Below are 21,629 nucleotides of genomic sequence, written 5' to 3' on the forward strand. Positions count from 1 at the left end.
TCCTCAAACATCTAAACACATATTTATATAGATTCCAAATGCTTAGATCCAAATAAAGGAAAGAAATCCTAATATATGGATTACAATTCCTAAATTGTAAAGAAAGGAAAGAAATTCTAAAATAAAGAAAATATTATTAATAGACTCACAATCCTGAAATTTGAAGGGGAGCCTTGGCGTAACGGTAAAGTTGTTGCCATGTGAAAGTCATGGGTTTGAATCCTGGAAACAGCCTCTTGCAAAAAGTAGGGTAAAGCTGCGTACAATGGATCCTTCCCCGGGATCCCGCATGACGAGAGCTTTGTGCACCGGGCTAAATCCTGAAATTTCTAAACAGACTTAAAATACAAAAAGATAGAAAATCTTCCACAAACAGCTAAACACATATTTATATAAACTCTAGATCCTCAGATTCAAATAAAGGAAAGAAATCTTAATATATGGACTACAATTCCTAGCTTGTAAAGAAAGGAAATAAATTCTAAAAGAAAGAAAAAATTATTAACAATCCTAAAATTCCTAAACGAACTCAAAATATAAAAAGATAGAAATTATCAAAAAAACCTAAAATACCAAAAAATCAAAAATCACCAAAAAATAAAAATTACCAATAGTAATAATAAAAATTTTCGGATCTTCCTACCTCAAAATCAGAGAAGGATGGTATGAGACATCCGAGATGCAAGATGAGTAGCATCGAGGTGGCTACTTTGACGATACTCACAAAAGGTGGACTATGTACTCCCTTTGAGTCTCTGCTAGTTCACTAGCTAGGTAGACAAAGTTTGGGACTCGAAAGAGAGAATCTTTTATGGGAGGATTCCTTAGAGGAACTTGACCATGGGATTAAGAATTTTCATGAATTTTTGTTCACTCCTATTCCCTACGTCATGGTCTTTGCTTGGGTGGGGTTTGAGGCTTTGTTAAGTTGGTAATAACGAGTGAGGTTGATGATGAGACAAGACTCAACAAGGGCGAAGGTTGAAGAAGGGAGTCTAAGTAGTTGGAGGTCCGAACATGGTGGAAAGCGTCCAAACTCCCAGCCCAGGTTAAGCGTTCATAGTGTGGTCCTTTGCATTTATATGGATGAGTTGATCATTCATCTACCATGACCCATGTCAGTTATAATACAATATCTACGAGCCAATTGTGTGGCACGGCATGGTTGGCCTAAGTCTCAAACTTGAAGCAATGGACATTAACTACATGCAATTAATGCCATATACACAATGATAGCGATCAGACTTGGAGAGAATCGATGACACCCAAAGATCAAGCATCTCGAGTGTTGACAACTAGTGTCTAGTTGATGACATTTTCAGAATTTTCTAGATAAATCCAACTCCTCAAGGCAACTTCTGGGAAGAGTAGTAGTAGATTTAGCAAAGTGCAAACCATCCTTTTGTCTAATCCAAAGCTTGACTTGTGTGGCTTCAGTTCTGTGGAGCCCACTCCTGGTGGGGCTGAGAATACCCTTTCCTTCTCCTCTCTCCCATAAAAATGAGCCATTATAACAAACTCATAAAAAAGTATTAAGACCTATATAAAGTATCTCTATGTAAAATTATTTAGTGCTGTAGGTTCATGTTGATATATTTCATAGAAATAAAGTTATTCATTCAATTGTTAGAAGTGGTGCTTTATATATCTTTCATCGGTTAATCTTTTGCCAGTTTACCTCTTTTGTTTTTCTTAATTACTTAATTTTCAATTAAATAAGTATGATTAGGTTTTTACCTACAAATTATTTATGTTGCTTCAATTGTTCAACAGGCCCAACAGTTCTTTTCTTCCAAGAAAATGCTGGCAGTATCCTAAACATCTCAAACTGTCTATATCTTGCAATTACATATATACTAGATATATATATTTCTTAGATGCCTTGACTTAGCTGCTTAGATATTGCTCACCGTCTTGAATTTGTACGGATAATGATGCAGAGGCTTCACTGCAATGTGTTCATGCTTTCTTATAGAGGGTATTCTTTACAGATACCATCTTTTATTTTATTTTGGTTTATTAAATTTGTTCTGATATGGAACTAAAATCAATCATTACCCAATCTTGCCTAATATAGTCAATGTGTATATGTATGCATGATTGAACAGGTATGGGGAAAGTGATGGCTACCCATCACAACATGGCATTATAAAGGATGCCCAGGTTCGTTCTTTTTATTTTCCCCCTCTTTTGTGATTTCTGTTATGAGACTATTAATTATGACTAGCAAGACTTTGCTTTCATAATTAGGCAGCTTTAGATCATCTTAGTCAGAGAACTGATATTGACCCATCAAGAATAGTGGTCTTTGGAAGATCTTTAGGTGGTGCAGTTGGAGCTATGCTCGCGAGGAATAATCCTGACAAGGTTATTGCCCTTTGCAGATATTATGTTGATCCAATACTGATTATTTATTCTCCTTTCTTTTTATGTGAAGGAAATCTCTTTTTTTTCATTTAGTGTTTGACAATTACCTCTTAATTTGTTGTCACTTTTCTTAGTAGGTATAATCAAAATGTTCTCTCTCATGGTTTAAAATCTCATATTGTACCTAGAGAAATGGTCGAAATGCATCGTTCCGGTAAATCACCGAAACTCGATACCACTCGACAGTTCAAAATCTCGAGTTGTGCCAAGTTTTGGACTAGAAAGATACGCATTGTGCCGGTGACAAATTAGAGGTTGAAGAAGAAAGGAGATGAAACAAGGGAAGGAGACATTGTTTGTGTTGATTTTTGGTCTTTGATTGGAAAGATATGCATGAACTAGAATGCTATGTTTCAGTAATTTAAAATCACTCCACACAGACAATATCTCCTTCCTATATTTCTTCTCCTCTTCAATTCCAATCCGTTATCAGCATCATGCATCAAAAAGTCAGTACGATACCGAAACAATATGATTCTATTAAATGATTGAAACTTTGACACTCTTCAAGATTTTGAACCTTACTTTCTCTATTCCATTATCTAGCTACTTTCTACTTGTAATGTGGAAGATTGAAGGCACTATTTGGAATTTATCCTAGTTTTTGTTTCAGTACATCGGACTTAAGACTTGTAATTCGACATCCATGTCACTCTGATTCAACGTTCAGTGCGCTTTTTTATGTTTCATAGTTCCTAAGTCAATACTGGATTAACATGTTTTTTTAAGCTCAAGTTCTGGATTAGATCTGGAATTTGTATTAATCTTTTGCACATTTTCAACTCCTGAAGATTATCTGAAGGTCTTGAATCATAATTATAATTTCTATTTCCAGGTTTCTGCTATCATATTGGAGAACACATTCACTTCCATCCTTGATATGGCAGCTATGATGTTTCCTTTCCTAAAGTGGTTCATTGGTAGCAATGGGCCTAAAGGCCCAAAGATTCTTAATTATTTTGTTCGCTCACCATGGAGCACCATAGATATCATTGATAAGGTTAGTATACATAGCCCTGAAATTTGCTGCATAGATAGTTCATTGACTTATTTTTCATATTTAAGCTTCATTTTGAAAGTTAGTAGCATGCAACAAATTCAGAAATTTCATGTCCCAGAATAGTTGGTATCTTATATTGGCTCAAATTCTTATATTGGCTCAAATTGTTGCACTACACCAAAAAAGATGATTGCAGATGGTATTGACAATAGAAATCCAATGCTTTTCAAAGTGTTAAACTCAAAATAGGTATTGACAATCAAGGTGCCACAAATTTCTTACTGTGCTAAGTCATACCGTAGAGAGAGCGCGCAGTGAGGAGAAACGTCATTTTTATTGAAAGAAACACACACTCCAAACTTTTACAGAAGAGAGAAACCCTCAAGTAAGGCTCAAGTTGATGCTTGAATGCCCTGCAAGAGGAAACTACCTCCTTTCTTATAGCCGACGTCGGGTGCTCATTGGGCCTCATCGACACATCTGGTGATAAGAAGATAAGAGGGAATCCTATAAAGGACGGTCCAGTATTTCTTTAGGACGTCCAACACACTACTTACTTTTATAAAGCAGATGTTTACAGCTCACGAGAATCTACTTTAACTAAAGTAAAGCTTGAGTAGTCGATTCGTTGGGTCCATCATGTCCGCTGCTTTAGACTTTGAAATTCCTCATCCTAGATACGTAATCTTGTAGAAGATATGCTGTTTGTGAAAGTTGCTCATCGCATTGCTTTACAACTGGGTACCAGTCATTCCACCAATTATCCTTTCCCCTGCACTTATTGCATTCTTGTCGTTTTAGAGAGTGGATGAGTCTGAGTTGTTGTAGCGCATTAATGGCTTGTATTGCTGCACGTTGTTCCAGTTGGTGCAGTTCTTCTGTGATTTCATTGAATTTATTATTTGGAACTGGGCGACCATGACGTTCCAAGCTGAAGTAACCAACCGAGAAATCCTCAGAATTCTTCGGGCTCGACTTAACCACATAGGAGGAATCTGGGTGGACGAGCTACCGGGCGTCCTATGGGCTATCCGCACGACCCCAAAGGAGGGAACGGGCGTCACGCCATTCCATTTAGTGTACGGCGGCGAAGCAGTTATCCCAATTAAAGTCGGCGTAGAGTCCGTCCGGATCCAGAACTATGATGACGACAATGCCGAGCGGAGGAAGATGGAGTTAGACTTGATCGACGAAAAGCGAGCCAAGGCGTCCGTCCGGCTGATGGCGTACCGGCAGAGAATGAAGCAGAACTACAACCGGCGCGTGATCCCTAGAGCATTCCAGGTCGGCGACCTAGTGTGGAAGAAAGTAAAGCCGGTCGGGGACGTTGGCAGGGCTCCTTGGGCGGGCCTTGAAGTCATGGCTCAGCTCGGGTGCTATATTTGGAGGATGAAGGCGGATGGCAGCTGGATCGACCATGGTGTGAACCACCTCCGGCCTTAAAGGAGGGTGAAAGGTGCTGATGTAATGTATCTTGTATACTTTCCGTTGTATACTTGAAATGCGGGGAGTAAAAATCGGAAAATTAGCGCAAGTATAGGGCATCGTCGGCCGGATCGGAAGACCGTCGAGCTCAGGACGTTAAATATCGAGAGTCCGGCTATAAACCTCCGTCGGAAGACCGTCGAGTTTCGACGTTAAATATCGAGTCGGGCGCGATATAAACCCTCAATGGGAAGGCCGTCGACTCAGGCGTTAAATATCTAGAGTCGAATCGGCGACTATAAACCCGGTCGGAAGACCGTCGAGCTCCGACGTTAAATATCGAGTCGGAGGCATTATAAACCCTCAGTCGGAAGACCGTCGAGCTCAGGCGTTAAATATCGAGTCGAGCCGGCGACTATAAACCCTCGGGAGGCCAGTCGATCTCCGACGTTAAATATCGAGAGACAACGAGAGTCGAGCCGCGACTATAAACCCTCATTGGAAATGTCTTGTTTCTGATAATTCCGTTAAAGCTATGCATGTATTCACTAAGCGGGTCCGTGACCAGTGTCTGCGGGCGGATTACCAAGAGTACCCCGTAAACATCTAGCGAAAATTCCATTTGCGAAACGAGATATATTCAGCCGAGCGGCCTAGCTATACAAAATACTTCGTGAAAAATCCCGTTCAAACACAAGAGAGGCGGGATGAGAGGCGAATAACGAGAAGTGAAGGAACGTGAACGATGGTAGTTGGTGAGCCGAGCGGACATCACGCGTATTGATTAGCAAAAGAAAAAGCAAGCAAGAGGATAACATATCATTAGAGGCCGTTAAGGCCGATAGGAGTGGTTACAAAATGCCTTCATTCCAGGAAATCATAAAGGTCCTTTGGGATGGTGCTGAGGATCGTCGCTTGGTCTTGGGCCGGGATGAGGACGGAGTCGGGAAGCTGACCCTTGGACTTCAGGTAGGTTGTTGTGGCAGTCATAGCAAGCTCAAAGGCAGTGTACATCCGTTCGCAGACTTTATCCGAGAATTCGTCCGAACGGATATAATTTAGCCTTAAGGCGGCGATCCGGCCTGGCTCAGCCTCCTGATATTCCTTGAGGGCCGCTCGGGAAGCATCGGCGGCTGCCTGGTGTTCTTGCAAGGCAGCCTCAAGCTTCGTCACCTCATCCGATCGGGCCGCCTTCTCGCCGGCCAACTGCTCCGTCAGCTCCTTAACCTGTTGCTCCAGGCCTCGAGCCTCGACGTTTTTCTTCTCCAGATCGGCGATGGCCGTCTTCTTCTGATCGGTGGCAAGACTTATTTTTCGATCGAGTGTCTTCGCCCGTCTTTCAAGTTCTGCTAGAGCATAGGCCTGATCGGCCGTCTTCTTCCGTTCCGCCTCCAACAAATCCTGGGCCTTCTTGAGCTCTTTCTGCAGCTCGGCGTATGAAGGACCCTAGGAGGGCGCAACGCCCGAACTCCTTAGTGTCTTTAACTCTTCGTCCACCATCGCCAGACGATTGGAGATAGCGATCTCCTCTACCCATCTCTGACATAAATAAAATCATTAATAGCCGATCGGAGAAAGCGCGTAGAAGACTCCAAAGAAAACACACTTACCCCAGTGGCCTGCTGCATATGGCTGTTGGCCAGATTGCCGAGTGGAATCATCGCGACACGTGCCCGAGCGTCGACCCACATTTTGGCTAGGGGCCCCTTCATGGTGATCATGTGCTCAGGTGCGGTTGGCCGATCGGACTCGGGCATCAACTCTTCGGTGGGAAGATGCAGGGAGACCCTGATGGTAAGGCGCCGACCGGGAGTCGTCTGAGCGGAAGCTGGGGAAGGATCGGAGGCCGGTGCAGAAAACTGAGACAAAATGGCCGAGCGTTGGACTTGGCGGGGAGAGGGCGGAAGGGCGCTGACAGGTATGGCCTCGAGGGGGTCTGCGGACGCGTCCAGTTGGGATGGGGTCCGATCGGACGAGATCGCCTCCACCGCTGGGGCTTTGCCGCGAGAATCGGTGGTGGTCCGTTCGGACGGCTGGACCGCTGAAGTGGCTGATCGAAGTGGTGTCTCCGTTCAGTGCCTCTTTTGTCGGAGAGGGCGCTCTTCCTCCTGAGCGGAGCCTTCCTCCTGAACTGTTGGTCCCCTGCTGGGGGTGGCCCCTCTTGCCACATCCCGGGGAGAGGCTTGAGCGGCCGACTCCTCGTGGATCTCGCTCTCCCCTTCGTGTGAGCCGACCGGCTCAATGACACGCAACTCCATCTCCTTGGCAGCTGCGGCCTCGAGCGCCGCCGCTTTCCTCTTAAAATCTCTCCAGATGTTCCTATATAAAGGAAAGGAATCGAAGCTATCAAGGCGAATGACATCTAAAATTCTTCAGAAATGCTCCACGGACTCAGTCGGATCTGACGTATGTACCCCCTTCGGGTAAGAATTTGTTGATGTCGAGCCTCGGACCGGCTAGCGTGTTGGCGTGAAGATAGTCCGGTGGTCTTGAACCTCTTTAGCTCGGGGAGTTGGTGGTCCGACTTGCCATGGTTCGGAAGGAGGCCCGTTCGGGAAGGCGAAGATAAGTAGTACTCTTTCGATGTTTATTGGAAGAGGCGGTTATTAAAAAGACTAAGCAGGGCGAGGCACGAAACATGTAAGTACCCGCTCGGTTGTTTAGGGATAATAAAAATAGTAGAAGACCTCGGTTAGGAGGAATGTTGTGGATTACGAACAAGACAACAACGTCGCATAAAAGCGGAAGGTGTTAGGGACTAAGCTTAGGCGGAATGTCGAAAAATTACGGACCTACGATAAAGGGATGGAGTGGAAAGCGGACCGACTATTAGCTGATCGCGGAAAACACGGATAGCTCGTGACGGTTTGTGTGGCAGGCGGAGGGAGGTAAGATAAGTTGAAGTCGGAGGGATGTCAATTGTCCATTAGAATATCGTTGCTTGATCGAGCGACTCCGTGGTGGTATACCACGGGCGAGGGCTGGGTCTTGAGGTTGAGAAGAGTGGCCCTAAGCGGCGGGAAAGGAGGCGAGATGGGCGAAAGAAAAGCTTAGAGAGGACGAATCGTAACGGGAGGCGAGCGAAGAGAAGAAAGCGAGGAAAACAAAAATGAAAGAAGATGGCGAAAAGGACCTTCGAGGCAGGCGAGATCGAAGGAAGAATCGAGAAGTCGCGGAAGAAAGCAGCGGGATCACGGCAGCAGCGGAAAGCTTGGCGCAGCAAGAATGCGGCGGAGGAAGAAGGCGAAAGCTTTATAGGGTTGGGCTCGAGCGACCTCGGTAGTCGGATGTAGGTCGCAAAAACCAAGGGCGTTATCGGGCGTCCATTTGAAACCGCCTCGGTCTCGTCGCCCGCGACGCCGCCGTCGTACGATGGCCACTAGAGTGCATTTAATGAGCGCCTTCATGAGGCACAGGGCACATGCTCGACCTTAATGACGGAGATTGGCGCAAATTTCGAAGAGATCCGAGGAATGTTGCCGTTGACTAAGGTCATAGCTACCCCCGTGGAGGCCGAGCGGAGGATAGTTTATAGCTAGGCTCGCATTCTAGTCAGTCGGGCTAATCGCCTCGTTCGACTAGACTTGAAGGGAGACATGTGATGTGAAGGGACCCCGTGGGAGCGATGACCGTGGAGGTCGGAAGTCGAAAGGACGTGAGGTCCGTCCGATCGGAGAAGGTTGGGTCGGCCGTAGAGCAGGTCGGGGAATCGAAACGACGGGGAGTCGGGTTAAACGCTCGTGGTGAATAGGGTGGCGGGCGGCGGGTAGCCGCTCGGTCGGCGTAGCGGCAATCTGTGAAGAGCGATCTCGGTAGAAGCGCGATGGAGTGAAATCTTCGGTCGGACCGATACTCGCCGGTCGGACGATACTGCCAGTGGATGGGCGCTCGGCTCGAGAAAAGAGACGAGGGGCGTTGGAAAACATCTTCGACAGCGAGACATGTTTGATGACCAAGCCATACGCAGAATCCTACGACGGAAGGTTCTGCTGTCCCATCAGAGAGGTGCTCGGACTGTAGCAGTATGGTGTCAGGCATGCTCCTCTGGTAAGCCCATACTAGGGTATGGTAAAGGACACGTGTACGCCTCGGTAGGTGTGCATAAGCCTCCCCACAACTCTATATAAGAACCCTCAGACTTCGCCGGAGGCACGCAATCTATCATCTTGGGAGCCACTTCATCATTTTCCTCTTGTTTGACTTGAGCGTCGGAGGGTCGTCGCTGGGAACCCCTTCCTGGCTCGACTTCCTTGCAGGTTCGCCGGAGATTTGTGCAACTGGTAGGAGATAGAGGAGAGCGCCACGTCCCTAGCGTCCGTCGACTCAGCGTTCGGACAGGATCAATTATGATCATCATTTTCTCTCAATTCTTTCTGCTCATTCGTTGCATGATTATGATCATCATTTTCTCTCAATTCTTCTCTCTCATTGATTGCATGATTATTTAATTCTTCTTGATTACTCGATTATTACTCACTTGTTACATGATTATTTAATTTTTCTTGATTACTCGATTATTACTCATTTGTTATGACTTTCTTCTTGCAATTCATCAACTGAATTTTTAATTGAAGAATAAGCTTTAAAAAATTTACAAAGAACACCTTTGTGAGTTTTAATAATCTGTTCCACTCTTTTTCTTTTGTTTCTTTTCTAATTCCAAGATTGATATTTTTTTAGAAACATGTTTGTATTACAAATTTCATGTGTAAAAATAAAACACACAAAATTAGCAACAAAGCCAACATTGAACAAACACAAACAGTGAAAATAATAGTCAAAGGATAATAAAGCTTGATTTGTGCTTGAAGCAATCGATATAAATTATTCTATGATGATTAAAATTGGGATGATTTATTTAAACTCTTTCAAATATATAAAAAAGTCATAAAATATTGACTCCAATACAATATTAAAAATCAATATTGAATATTGATAATAAGAAAAAAATATAGATAAGTAGGTAACTTACGTTGTAAGTTTATATATTGATGAATGATGATGTTGATGAAACTAAAGTTAATAAACTTTTCTAATTTAATTAGAAGAGATTCAAAGGAGAAGAAAGGAGGAAATTAGCGTTCGAGATTCATACTTTACTCTTTAGAGTCTTGACTTCTGTAAATAAACTAATGAAGAAAGAATTGTACAAGAAATAAAATCTTGGAAAGGGAAAAAAGGATCGTTTACTTTCCTTCTGTTTTTTCCTTTCTTTTTTTTTTAGATTTTTTTTTTAAATTTTAATAGAAAATATATATATATATATATATATATATTTTTTTTTTTTTTTTTTTGACCTTTATTAAAAAATTCAACAATATATATATATTTGGACCTTTATTAAAATAATCCAATCAAATATTTTTTAGATTTTTATTAAAACAATCTAAGTATATATAATATATATTATATATGCATGTCAAATTTGGGGGTCCCTTGGCCATTGCCCCCGGTGACATGTCTCAGGGCCGGTCCTGCATTATTGTTATTTATGCTTTAATTCCTTTTTGCCATCCAGTTCGTCTTTCATTACACGACGAATTTTTTGAGAAATTTTTGCACATTTAGAGACATCTGAATATCCACTAGCAAGATATTTTAGGCGTGATTCCACCGCCACGTCCAATCATATCGCAATGCAAACATTGCCAATTAAATCAATTTTCTAATCGACATGCATATCTCTAAGCTGGATCATAAGATTATTGTTTTGGTGCCATTACTTATGCGTTATAAAAATGTAAATATTAATAACTATAATAATTAATAAAATTAAAATTTTAATTAATAAATATGATAATTATATTATTAATTATCAATTTAATTAATTATCTATTAATTTATATAATATATGTTTATATATTTTGTACCATATATAATAAAAATTACTATTTATATATTTATATATAATTTTAAAGCTACATTTATTCAAAACATCTAAAATTATATATTTTTTAAAAAATGGTTAATAAATAAATAATTTAAATAATTTGTTATATGTTTAACAATTTTTCTTATAAAATTTTCTAATATATCACAAATTAAATTATTTAAGTTAACATGAAATAATTAATTTAGATATATATAGAGAATAATTAATAGATAAAATTTACTATAATTTAGTTAATAAATAAAAAATTTAAATTATTTATTCAATTCATAAATAATTTATTTTTCTCATAAAATTTTCTAAGATATCACTAATTAAATTCTTTAAGTATACATGTAATAAAATATTTAGATATTAAATAATTAATAGATAAATTTTAATAGATTTTTTTGATGGATTTTATTTGTATTTAATATAAAAATAATTTTAAAATATTAATTTATATATAATTATATAAATTAATTATTAGTTCACTTAATTAATTATTTATTTATAAAAATATACTAATTCGTTATTTAAGAAAAATACATTATAGTTTAATAAAAAAAAATGAAAAATTAGCAAAAAATGACTAAAATTATGTATAAAATAAGTGAAAAGAAAATGCGAGTTATAACATGCCTAAATAAATTTTAGGTCATAAATGATCAAATTACTAATATTTGACTAATTTAATTTAATTTACTTAAGATAATATTAAGGGATTAATTAGAAAATTAAAGATTAATAAAGGAATATAAACTTCGATACTAAAAAATAGTCAAAATTAAGTTAATTTTTTAAAACTCCAACTCATAAAGGAAATTGGTCATCTATTTAAATTATAATTTACTCTATATAATTTTGTTTATAAATATTCTATATAATTTTTATATTAAATAATTAAATACTATAATTTATATTACAGAAAAATTAAATTTATTTAAATGATTCAAATTTATTTTAATTTTTGAATCATTTATAAGATTTTTAAATTATTTATAGATTTTTAAATTATTTTAAAATTAGGCTATTTTTATTTATAAAATTAATTTAATATTTAATTTTAATAAATTATAAATTCCAAGTTTTTAATTAAAATATTTTTATTTTTTATATTTTTAATAATAAATAATAATAATATGAATTTATATGTCATAATTATATTAGTTAATTATAAGTTATATAATAATTAATTAGAAATTATGCATATTTAAAATAATTTATTACATATTTATGTATGTAATTTTAATTTGATTTTTAATCAATTACAAATATGAATTTAAAATCTAAATACTTTTATTATTTATAAAAATAAATTTATATATTATAATTATATTAGTTAATTGACAATTTATTTAATTAATATTAATTTAGATATATAATTATCGTTTATATCATAATTAATTAGAAATTATATATATATATATATATATATATATATATATATATATATATATATAATAATAATACATTATATAATTATATATGTAAATATTTATAAAAATTTAATATAACACTGTTATAATAATTATAACCGTTATAAATTATAACATATAAATAAATCTTTTATTTCAATATAACGGTTTTAATGAAAATCGTTATATTAGAATTTTTATTAAAAAAAACCCTATTCTCGCGATCGTCGCGATTCTGTTGCCATCCCCCTCTGCTCTGCTCGCGATTTTGATCGCAGCTTCTCTACTTTTAAAATGAAAATTTACTTCGTTACCTGCCGAGGAAATGTGATCGCCGCGTCGTTGCCTCGTTGCCTCGCCGCCTCGCCACACTGACCCAATCTCCATCGCTAATGCTTCTAGGTAAGTTTTCGTCGTTTATATAATGTTTTTGCCCGGATTAAAGTGATCTCGTGATTGATAGAAGGAATCCAATCGATTCCTTCTGTCGCGCACTGTGCCGCAACTGGACGCACGCGAAGACACATGCGATGACGATCCGAACTTCACGACCTCGTGCTGTGTTGGTCGCGTGCTGTCTCGATCACTTGCCAGTGCCGGTGCCGGTGCCGGTCCCTCGTCGGAACGGTAAAATTCGTGAGTTTCGGGCGGAATGATTCGGTACTTTAAACCATGATGCGCACACAAATTGTACCAACAAATCTAACTTACACCTTTTACTAAACAAATCAAAAGAATATAGTTGAACACAACTACTTAGGGCATGATTGCATTAATAGTACATGTTGATAGAATTGTTTTTCTTTTTTTTAATGGGCATTTTATAGTTATTGGAAGAGGGCTTATTTGGAGGCATTATGGGTGAGGGGTTGAAGGGATGGTGAACATGTTAGTTTGTTGGTGGATTCTCCCACCGTGAGAAGTATCATGTCTATAGGTTCTTAGGAAAGCCAATAGGAGCATGCATACCTTGTAAACATTTAAAGTTTACATAATTTAAAATATAGTTTAAAATTTCGAGCCGTATTGGAATTTTGGTTCGAAACGTTACGGTTTTAGTACCTTACCTATTGTGATGTGGCAATATGATTTTGGTATATTTTTAAATATAAAATATATTAATTAAAAATAAAACATATTAATTAAAACTAAAACATTTAAAATATAAAAAATGATTTTTTTTTAAAAAAGGAAAAAATAAGGGATCATGAGACTCTCATACTGTAAGTAAATAAATAAATTTTTTTATTATATATTTCATAATTAAAATATATAATTAATGAGAATTTTATTAGGGTGTAAGTAAGACTTTAAAGGTTATCCCCACTATAGGTAGGAGTTGATTTGAAATTATTAATAACTTTAATAAACTTATTGAAATGACCTTAAGTTTTTTTTTTTAATTTTTTTTTCATCCTATGCACCATATATCATTCCATTGAAATAAAATCAAATCGACTGCAAATAATAAACCACACCTCACCTCTGCATTCAACCCTTCACCGGTACCAAAAAGAAAGGAAAGTTTTAAATTAGTCAAACATCCCAAAAGTCTGAATTTAATACTATTTTATTCTCTCTAAATCATAAATACTATTTATTTGCGGAATTGTAAGGTCCTCAGGAGTGTACTGTCCAGTCCAGTTTGGTTAAGGATCCGAGCCTCCAACGTCATCAGTTTCTTCACCTGCCATAAACCCAACCTAATGAGTCTAACTCAGCATCTCCAAACCACCATAGCAAGAATTACATAAATAGTCGCATGTATCATTAAATCTACCTCTACTTGAAATTTATCATCAAAGAACAAGTAAACAAGAGTGTAAGCATCTACCATAAAACATTAAACCTTGAGCATCACATATCATTTCATGTATTATTTAAATCCATCATATTATATAACATTATCCTTTCGCATTTATCATATATCATTCATGGGTGGAGGTACATCATATATCCTTTATCCTTTATTTGTTTGATCAATGTGTATAACTATGGTACCAGGTGGCGGAGCGTCAGCAACTCTTGTTATTGAACCGTGGCCAAATATGGGAATTTGGTATTGGTGTCCCTCTGGGACCTTGTCTCGTAAACGAGGGCTCTCTAGGGCCTTGATCCTCACAGAATTTTCATTAATCCTTATCATTATTGTCATTTTTCATAATTTTCGTTAAGACAACCATGCATCATGACCTTAACATATTCTGTTAGACCACATAAAGCCCAATTAAACATTCATATCATTAACCTCCATGAGGCGCAAATAACATGCATATCATCAACTACATGAGCCTCGATAAGCATGGATATCATCAGCTACATAAACCCAAAATAAGCATTCGAACCATTAGTCTACATTAGGCTCAAATAAATAGGCATATCATTAACTACGTGCAGCTCTTTAAGCATGGATATCATTAACTACATAAACCTAAATAAGCATTCATACCGTTAATTCACACTAAGTTCAAACAAACATGCATGTCATTAACTACGTGTAGCTCTTGAAGCATAGATACCATTAACTACATAAACCTAAATAAGCATTCATGCCATTAATATACATTAAACTCAAACAAACTTACATATTAACTACATGAAGCTAAATAAACATGAATATTATTAACCACATAAACATCCCTACTCCTAAAGCTCCTTGATCATTGGGTGACTAAACCTTCATCAAAATCTGCTACACACCTACATCCCCTTCCACATTTCTCAAATCCTGCTGCAATTAGCCCAAGCAATCCTCCAAACCTCCGTTGCTTGTAGCCCTCAATTCCCCCTCGAAAACTTGTTGCGCATACCTCAAATATCCCTCAAAACCTGTTGCCTTGAGCCCTCAAATCCCCCTCGAAAACTGCTGCATATGCCCCAGACATCTCTAAAAAAATCTGCTGCTTATAGTCCTCAATTCCCCCTGGAAAACTTGCTGCATATACTCCAGATATCCCTCAAAACCTGCTGCTTTTAGCCCTCAATTCTCTCTCGAAGACTTGCTACTATACTCAAGATATCCCTCAAAACCTACTGCTTTCAGCCCTCAATTCTCCCTCGAAAACTTGCTGCATACACAGATTTAAAAGCATAGAAAGAAAAAGGGTTTAAGAGGTGCCTTTGTGCTCGAAAGCTCGGTGTTGGTGTGGGCAATGACGAAGGGCAACGATGGGAAGATCTATTGGCCTCATTCTTCCTTCCAAGGTCGGAGTCTCCTCTCCTCTTCTTGCTTACTACCGAGACCTCTCCCTCTCTCCCTCCCTCTCCCTCTTTTCTTTTCCCCTTCCAAGTAGCCATTATCAATCGGGCCGAGCCCATAAGTCCATTAATTGGCTAATAGCGATTTAGCCCCTTAAATTCCTACTTATTCCTAAAGAAAATTTATTATTATACTCCCCCTTTGAATTTTCTCTCGTTTTGTTTTTTGTTTTTTGTTTTTTTTTAAGAAAGAACCGGACCTTACACTTATTAAATTAAAACAACCCCCTTTCATCCTCTCTCTCTCTCTCTCTCTCTCTCTCTCTCTCTCTCTCTCTCTCTCTGTGGTGACCCCCCACACTAACCGCGATGGGGCTTGCGTGACGTGGATCGCGGCCTCCCTCGCTTCATACAAGTGGATTGCGACTCCCCCATCTTGGGCTCATGCGACTTGAATCGTGACCTCCCCCGCTTCACACAGATGGATGACGACTTCCCCCGCGTCGTGCAGGCGAATCGTGACCTCCCCCGCCCCCCTCGCGTGACGCCTCTGCAGCGGTCACGGATCTTGTGTCGGTCTGCTAGCGGAACGAAAAGTTTTGCTCGATACAACACAAGATTTTAATCCGTGGTTTAAACCTCAAGTTCACCCTAAAATCTCATTATCAGAGAACTCCCTTTTCTAGAGGGACAAATCTTGCGTCTTTAATTCAAATGCCTATAGTAAATTAAGTGTAGAGAGAAGTTATCAACTACTCGTGGAAGATGCCTTCCGAAAGCCATTTAGCAATTTTCTTGACTACATTGATATTGGAATATAGGATCAAATTCGTGCACCGTTTCAGTGATAAAATGCGTTTGTTACTTATATAGATAGGCCTCTAACAACTAACCAATGGATAGTTTTTGAATAGGTTTAGTTGACTAAAATCCTTTGTAAGTCGATTGTAATTCCAAAGCTATCTATTACATGCCAACAATCACCGTTTAATAGTTAGTTTAAATTTTTTGCAGTTGATTTAACACTCTAGTCAACTAGATTAACCATCACTTGACTCTTGACTGTGCTTGCTTACACCCTGTAAGTCCATGTTGTAAGCTCGAGGCGAGCTTAATCATAAACTATAACTATGAACCTATTATTCCTTAGTTAATGATTCTCTATAAGGCAAATTAGGTAACCTACTTGGTTTATGCACGTCATCCTTTATGTCATCCCTTGATGATGTTGCCTAAAAATGTGAATCCATATTATAACTCACTCATAATATCTCATCATCTTCTAAGTCTTCACTAGCTTGCCCCAAACTCCATATTTTTAGATCCCCCTACTTAAAAGTCTCACTTCTAGTAAGAGTGTCAATTCGAGTGGGTCGGGTCATGTTCGGGCTGGGTTGGAATTTTTCTTTTTAAATCCAACTCGACACGAACCCGAATTCAACTTAAAACCCATAAACCCAAACCCGAACATGACTTGAATAACTCAAAAATCTGATTCAAAACGATTTTTTTTAGCTATTTTTTCTATAATTCTTCATTTTTATTTCAATACTCTATCATTATCATACTAACATTGATATCAATATACATAAAAACATCTTAATTTTCAAAATAAAATTCGATTTATTCCAAAAAAAAATACACAATCCTAAATTCAGGTCAATTTGGGTCAACCCAAACCCGACCCAAAAATTTTCAATCCGAAAACCCTCCAACCAGAAGTCGACCTGAACCCGAAAATGCCCAACTCGAACCTGATTTTTTTCGGGTCGACTCGGGTTGGGTCATCGGGTCGGGTCTATTTTTGACACCCCTAACTTCTAGGACTTCCATTGACTAAATAAAGGTCGTGCCTCCACGTCTTCATTAGTTTGTCCCACTCCCAAGACATCACATGCCCATAAGCCATGCTAGTCTTTGCCTATTTGTCTCAAAGCATTGCTTCCAACACTTAATATGCCTAAAAGTCGTGCCTAAAAGTCGCACCTTTAAATCTTCTCTCATTTAACCAAAAGCCCTACTTACATGCCCACATGCCTCTAGGTTTTTATGAATTCACTCAAGAGACTCGCTTCCAAGACTTCAAGTGTCAGATGCCCAATACCATCATCTAGTAATGCCCCATGGGCAATCTACTAAGTCCCTGTAAATTCAATGCACATAACTTGGTAACGCAGACAAGCCTAACTTAAACAACTTACCAAACACATCAAAAGAAATCTTGGTCAAACTTTTAACTACTTTGGGCACAATTACACCATCAATGGCTTGCCTCCACCGTTTGGCTTGATACTCATCATATGATGATCATCTAAATGGGTCAATTAGAGCTATAATTCTTGTTTAGATACTACATAAAATAAGGAATTAGGTTTAATTAATACTTCAAATGAATGCATGATTACTTACAAAATGGACCAATATCATAGGGTTAGTCATCACATTTCAATGCCTCTTGACAAAATTTGATGTTGTCCTCGAGTGATCCTAATGATTGAATGTTTTAAGAAGTGTCTATTTGTTTGCCATGTGACGATGAGGAATCGACCTAAGGTCCTAAGGGGTTGTTGGTGAAATCAAGGTTTACAATCTCTATCCGTACCGAGGTTTCGATTTGGAACGATACAGTTTCAGTATCATGCCGTGCTTATACAACTTCAATATTTTTTATTTATATATAATAATTATTAGATAAATATGTTTATTATTTATAATTTAAAAATAAGTTGTATATTGATTTTATGTAAGTTCTAAATTATTAAATAACTTAATATTATTAGAAAAATAATTAAATATAATTTTCTTTAAAGAGAATTGATCTATCAATAACTTGAATTAAAATTGATACATTATAGGATGTTTACCTTACTAATACCAAAAGGAGTGACGTGAATTAGATAAAAGTATTGGTTTTTTTGTAACATTTTACTTAGATCAACTTCATAGTTCTCCAACGCCCATATTAATCATCTCATGACATACAATATTGATTCTGATGTCTCCACATGTCCATCAGTGTGTCCCTATTTAGCATTGGTAGATCAGAACGGATACAAACACAGGATAAGGATGAACATACGTCTCCGAGCTCTAGTATGATGGATCACCATATGATACATCAGAGTGATAATAAGAAGACTGAGAGTATGATAAAGTTCGATCAAAATCAATCTCAGCTAAACTCTCTCGCATATCTTGATAATTATGAACTTTCTTTTATTTGTCACTTTTATATCGACGTTGATATTAAATAGTTCTAGCTCTATGATCATAATCTTGAGTTGTATGTGTATAATCTTTCTCACATGTCCATGGCTTCAGTGTTGGAGTACGAGGAACATAATTTTTACACCCACCCGATGCATCACTACTGTCATCATTGCCATGAGTACTTGCACTGCCATCACATCACTATTTTTATTTCAACTTCTCATTAGACTACAGTGTTAGTAGGTGATGATGTTTCATCATTGTCATCATGTTCTTGCTCATCAATTGCATCGAGTGGATTTTCAATAATTCTCAATTGACCTTTTTTCATAAAAGTGGGGTTTGCCTTTTTCTTTCTTGTTAGTAAAAATTGTAGGAGTTTTGCTTTTGCTTTTGTCTTTGTCTATGGACTTTGGTTGAGTTTGGGTTGGGATGTTTGAGAACGTCTCAGCCTTAACAGCGCTCCATCAATCCACCATTGGATCATTCTCAGTTTAGACAACCATATTCTTGTTTTTTCTTCTCTTCTGTTATTGCTCTTAGTTGAAGACGCATACTATAATGAACGTACACCATCTTCTCCAAACGATGATAAAAAAGATGATTTCATACTTTTGTATGAATGAGGGAGAAAGCTGACCAATTTCTTTCACAACACTTAAAGACGTTATCTGTGAGAGAAGTTGTAGTGCAATCTTTTTCAAATTTGGAGTTGATCTTTCATATTCTAACTACCACTCGGCTGTAAGATAAATAAGAATAAAATTAAAATAGTATTCTATTTATTGACACTAATTAGTAATAATTTTTACTATATTTACTTGCATCCATTTTATATACGTTGCAATAGGATCGCTAAAAGAACCATATACCTCTCGAAATAATTGACTTTCATTAATAGTCTCAGCAATTGATTCTCTATTTGTTTGTAATCTTGATATTACATTTCTGAAGGCCACTAATAAATTATTATTTGTGTCAAGATGATAACTGTATTGATATGCCGAATTGAGATAATTAAACATATATAATTATTAATAACAATATTAAAAAGTCTTTATTATTAAAAAATATGTATCTACCAAATGAATATATTTTCCCATTTGGTTAGTAATTATATCAATGTTATATTGATACTTGGTGATTATAGACATCACTTAATTTCCTCTTTTGTTTCATGAATTAGGCTATAAACGTTGGCCATTTGTGGCTTCTTGTCCATATCGACTTTACATCAAACAACGTACAAGGGTTCTACTGCTATAAGAATATCTATGATATAGTCTCCAAATCTAACGGATATAATAATTTTTTTGCACCTCCTTACCTTCGGTCGTGTTAAAATATTGAGAGACTTCCCAATCCTCAGAAGAGAACATAGCATTCAGTTCACCTTTTTTCTGATTCAATGATTTTAACAGGAGAAAGTGAGTGACAAACCTAGTCATTTCTGGTCGTAGAATGATAAGATTATAAAGGAACTTTGTTAAAAATTGACTTTTTTTCACTACATTCTTTAAACTCGATATCTACTATCATCAAATCGATAGTGTGCTACGCATGATGTCCAAAATAATGTTGGATACTTTTACTCCAATAACTCTCCAATCCTCTTAAAGTTTGTACCATTACGTGTAATCACTTGCACTATATATTTTGTATCTATCTCTTGAACTACACTTTCCATCAAACGATATATGTAAGGTGCATTAGTTGCATCAATAGATTTATGAAATATCACCTTTTTATTGAGCCATAGTAGAAAGTTGATAATGCTCATCCGTGTAGGTCTTGTCTGTTGGAGCAATATCCCTTAGGTCAAGGTTGACCTGGTTGACCAAGCTTGAGTCTTGGTCATGGTTTCGATGTTTGCCAATACATGCAGACAACACATGAACAATGCAGGTGCAGTTGTTCATGTGGGGAGATTGTTGGTGCAATTCCTCTCTGATCAGGGTCTGATCAGGTTGGTTGAAGAAGAGTCAAGTAGGTCAAGGTTGACTAGATACTTTACTGGGAAGTCCTAACTGGGATGTTAGGTAGAAGGAAAATCCTGGTAAGTGAAGCCAGGTCAAAGACCTAGTGAGTGAAGCTAGGCAGAAGAAAATTCTAGTAAGTGAAGCTAGGTGAAAGTCCTGGTGAGTGAAGCCAGTCAAAATAGAAATCCTAGTGAGTGAAACTAGACAAAATAGAAATCCTGGTGAATGAAGCCAGACACGGGGAAATCCATATGTGTCAAGGTTGACCAGACATCTGGTGAAAGTCCAAGTAGGTCAAAGGGATTGACCGGATACTTAGCACGATGAGGAAAAGCCAGGTCAAAGACCTAGTGAGTGAAGCTAGGCAGAATAAAATCCTAGTGAGTGAAGCTAGGTGAAAGTCCTGGTGAGTGAAGCCAGTCAAAATAGAAATCCTAGTGAGTGAAACTAGGCAAAGGGAAGTCCTGGTGAATGAAGCCAGACACGGGGAAATCCATATGCGTCAAGGTTGACCAGACATATGGTGAAAGTCCAAGTAGGTCAAAGGGATTGACCGGATACTTAGCACGATGAGGAAAAGTCCAAGTGGGTCAAAGGGCTTGACCGGACACTTGGTGAGGGAGTCCTAGCAGGTCAAGGATGACCGGATGATAGGCATGATGAACCAACAGGTCATGGATTGGCCGGATGTTGGTTTGGGGGCTTGGGACTTGGTTTTGGACAAAAACCAAGTCTGGATCGATCAGCCGATCGATTGGCAAGGTCCCCGCGACAAGCCTCGAGTGGGCAAGTCGCAGAGCGCATAGAACGCCTCTGGATCGATCAGTGGATCGATCCAGAGACCCCAATCGATCAGTGGATCGATTGGGGTAGCGAGTTTTGTCGCGATAAGCCTTGGATCGATCCGTTGATCGATCCAGGCAAATTCCCAGAGCACAGAAGCACTCTGGATCGATCAGTGGATCGATCCAAAGCCTCCCCGATCGATTGGGAGCAATCCAATCGATCGGGATCCGACCGTTGGCGTCGTATTTAGCTGCAGGCGAGCGTTTCCTTCAGTAGAACTTCACCGATTCATCTCAGATCACTTCAGCGCTTCCACA

The 21,629-nt window shown here is 38.2% G+C and overlaps 1 protein-coding gene across 2 annotated transcripts in view; it reads left to right on the top strand.

The window, feature by feature from the left end:
* LOC122055950 (alpha/beta hydrolase domain-containing protein WAV2-like) overlaps nucleotides 1-21,629 on the top strand; it is a 55,031-nt gene that overhangs the window by 17,079 nt on the left and 16,323 nt on the right. For both annotated transcript variants that reach the window (XM_042617652.1, XM_042617653.1), the window contains exons 2-6: nucleotides 1,774-1,809; nucleotides 1,900-1,978; nucleotides 2,109-2,163; nucleotides 2,251-2,367; nucleotides 3,263-3,427. In XM_042617652.1, coding sequence (XP_042473586.1) covers nucleotides 1,774-1,809; nucleotides 1,900-1,978; nucleotides 2,109-2,163; nucleotides 2,251-2,367; nucleotides 3,263-3,427 — 452 coding nt within the window. The remainder of the gene's footprint in view (nucleotides 1-1,773; nucleotides 1,810-1,899; nucleotides 1,979-2,108; nucleotides 2,164-2,250; nucleotides 2,368-3,262; nucleotides 3,428-21,629) is intronic.

Source organism: Zingiber officinale, chromosome 3B (genome assembly GCF_018446385.1).
Source record: "Zingiber officinale cultivar Zhangliang chromosome 3B, Zo_v1.1, whole genome shotgun sequence".
Taxonomy (NCBI): Eukaryota; Viridiplantae; Streptophyta; class Magnoliopsida; order Zingiberales; family Zingiberaceae; genus Zingiber; species Zingiber officinale.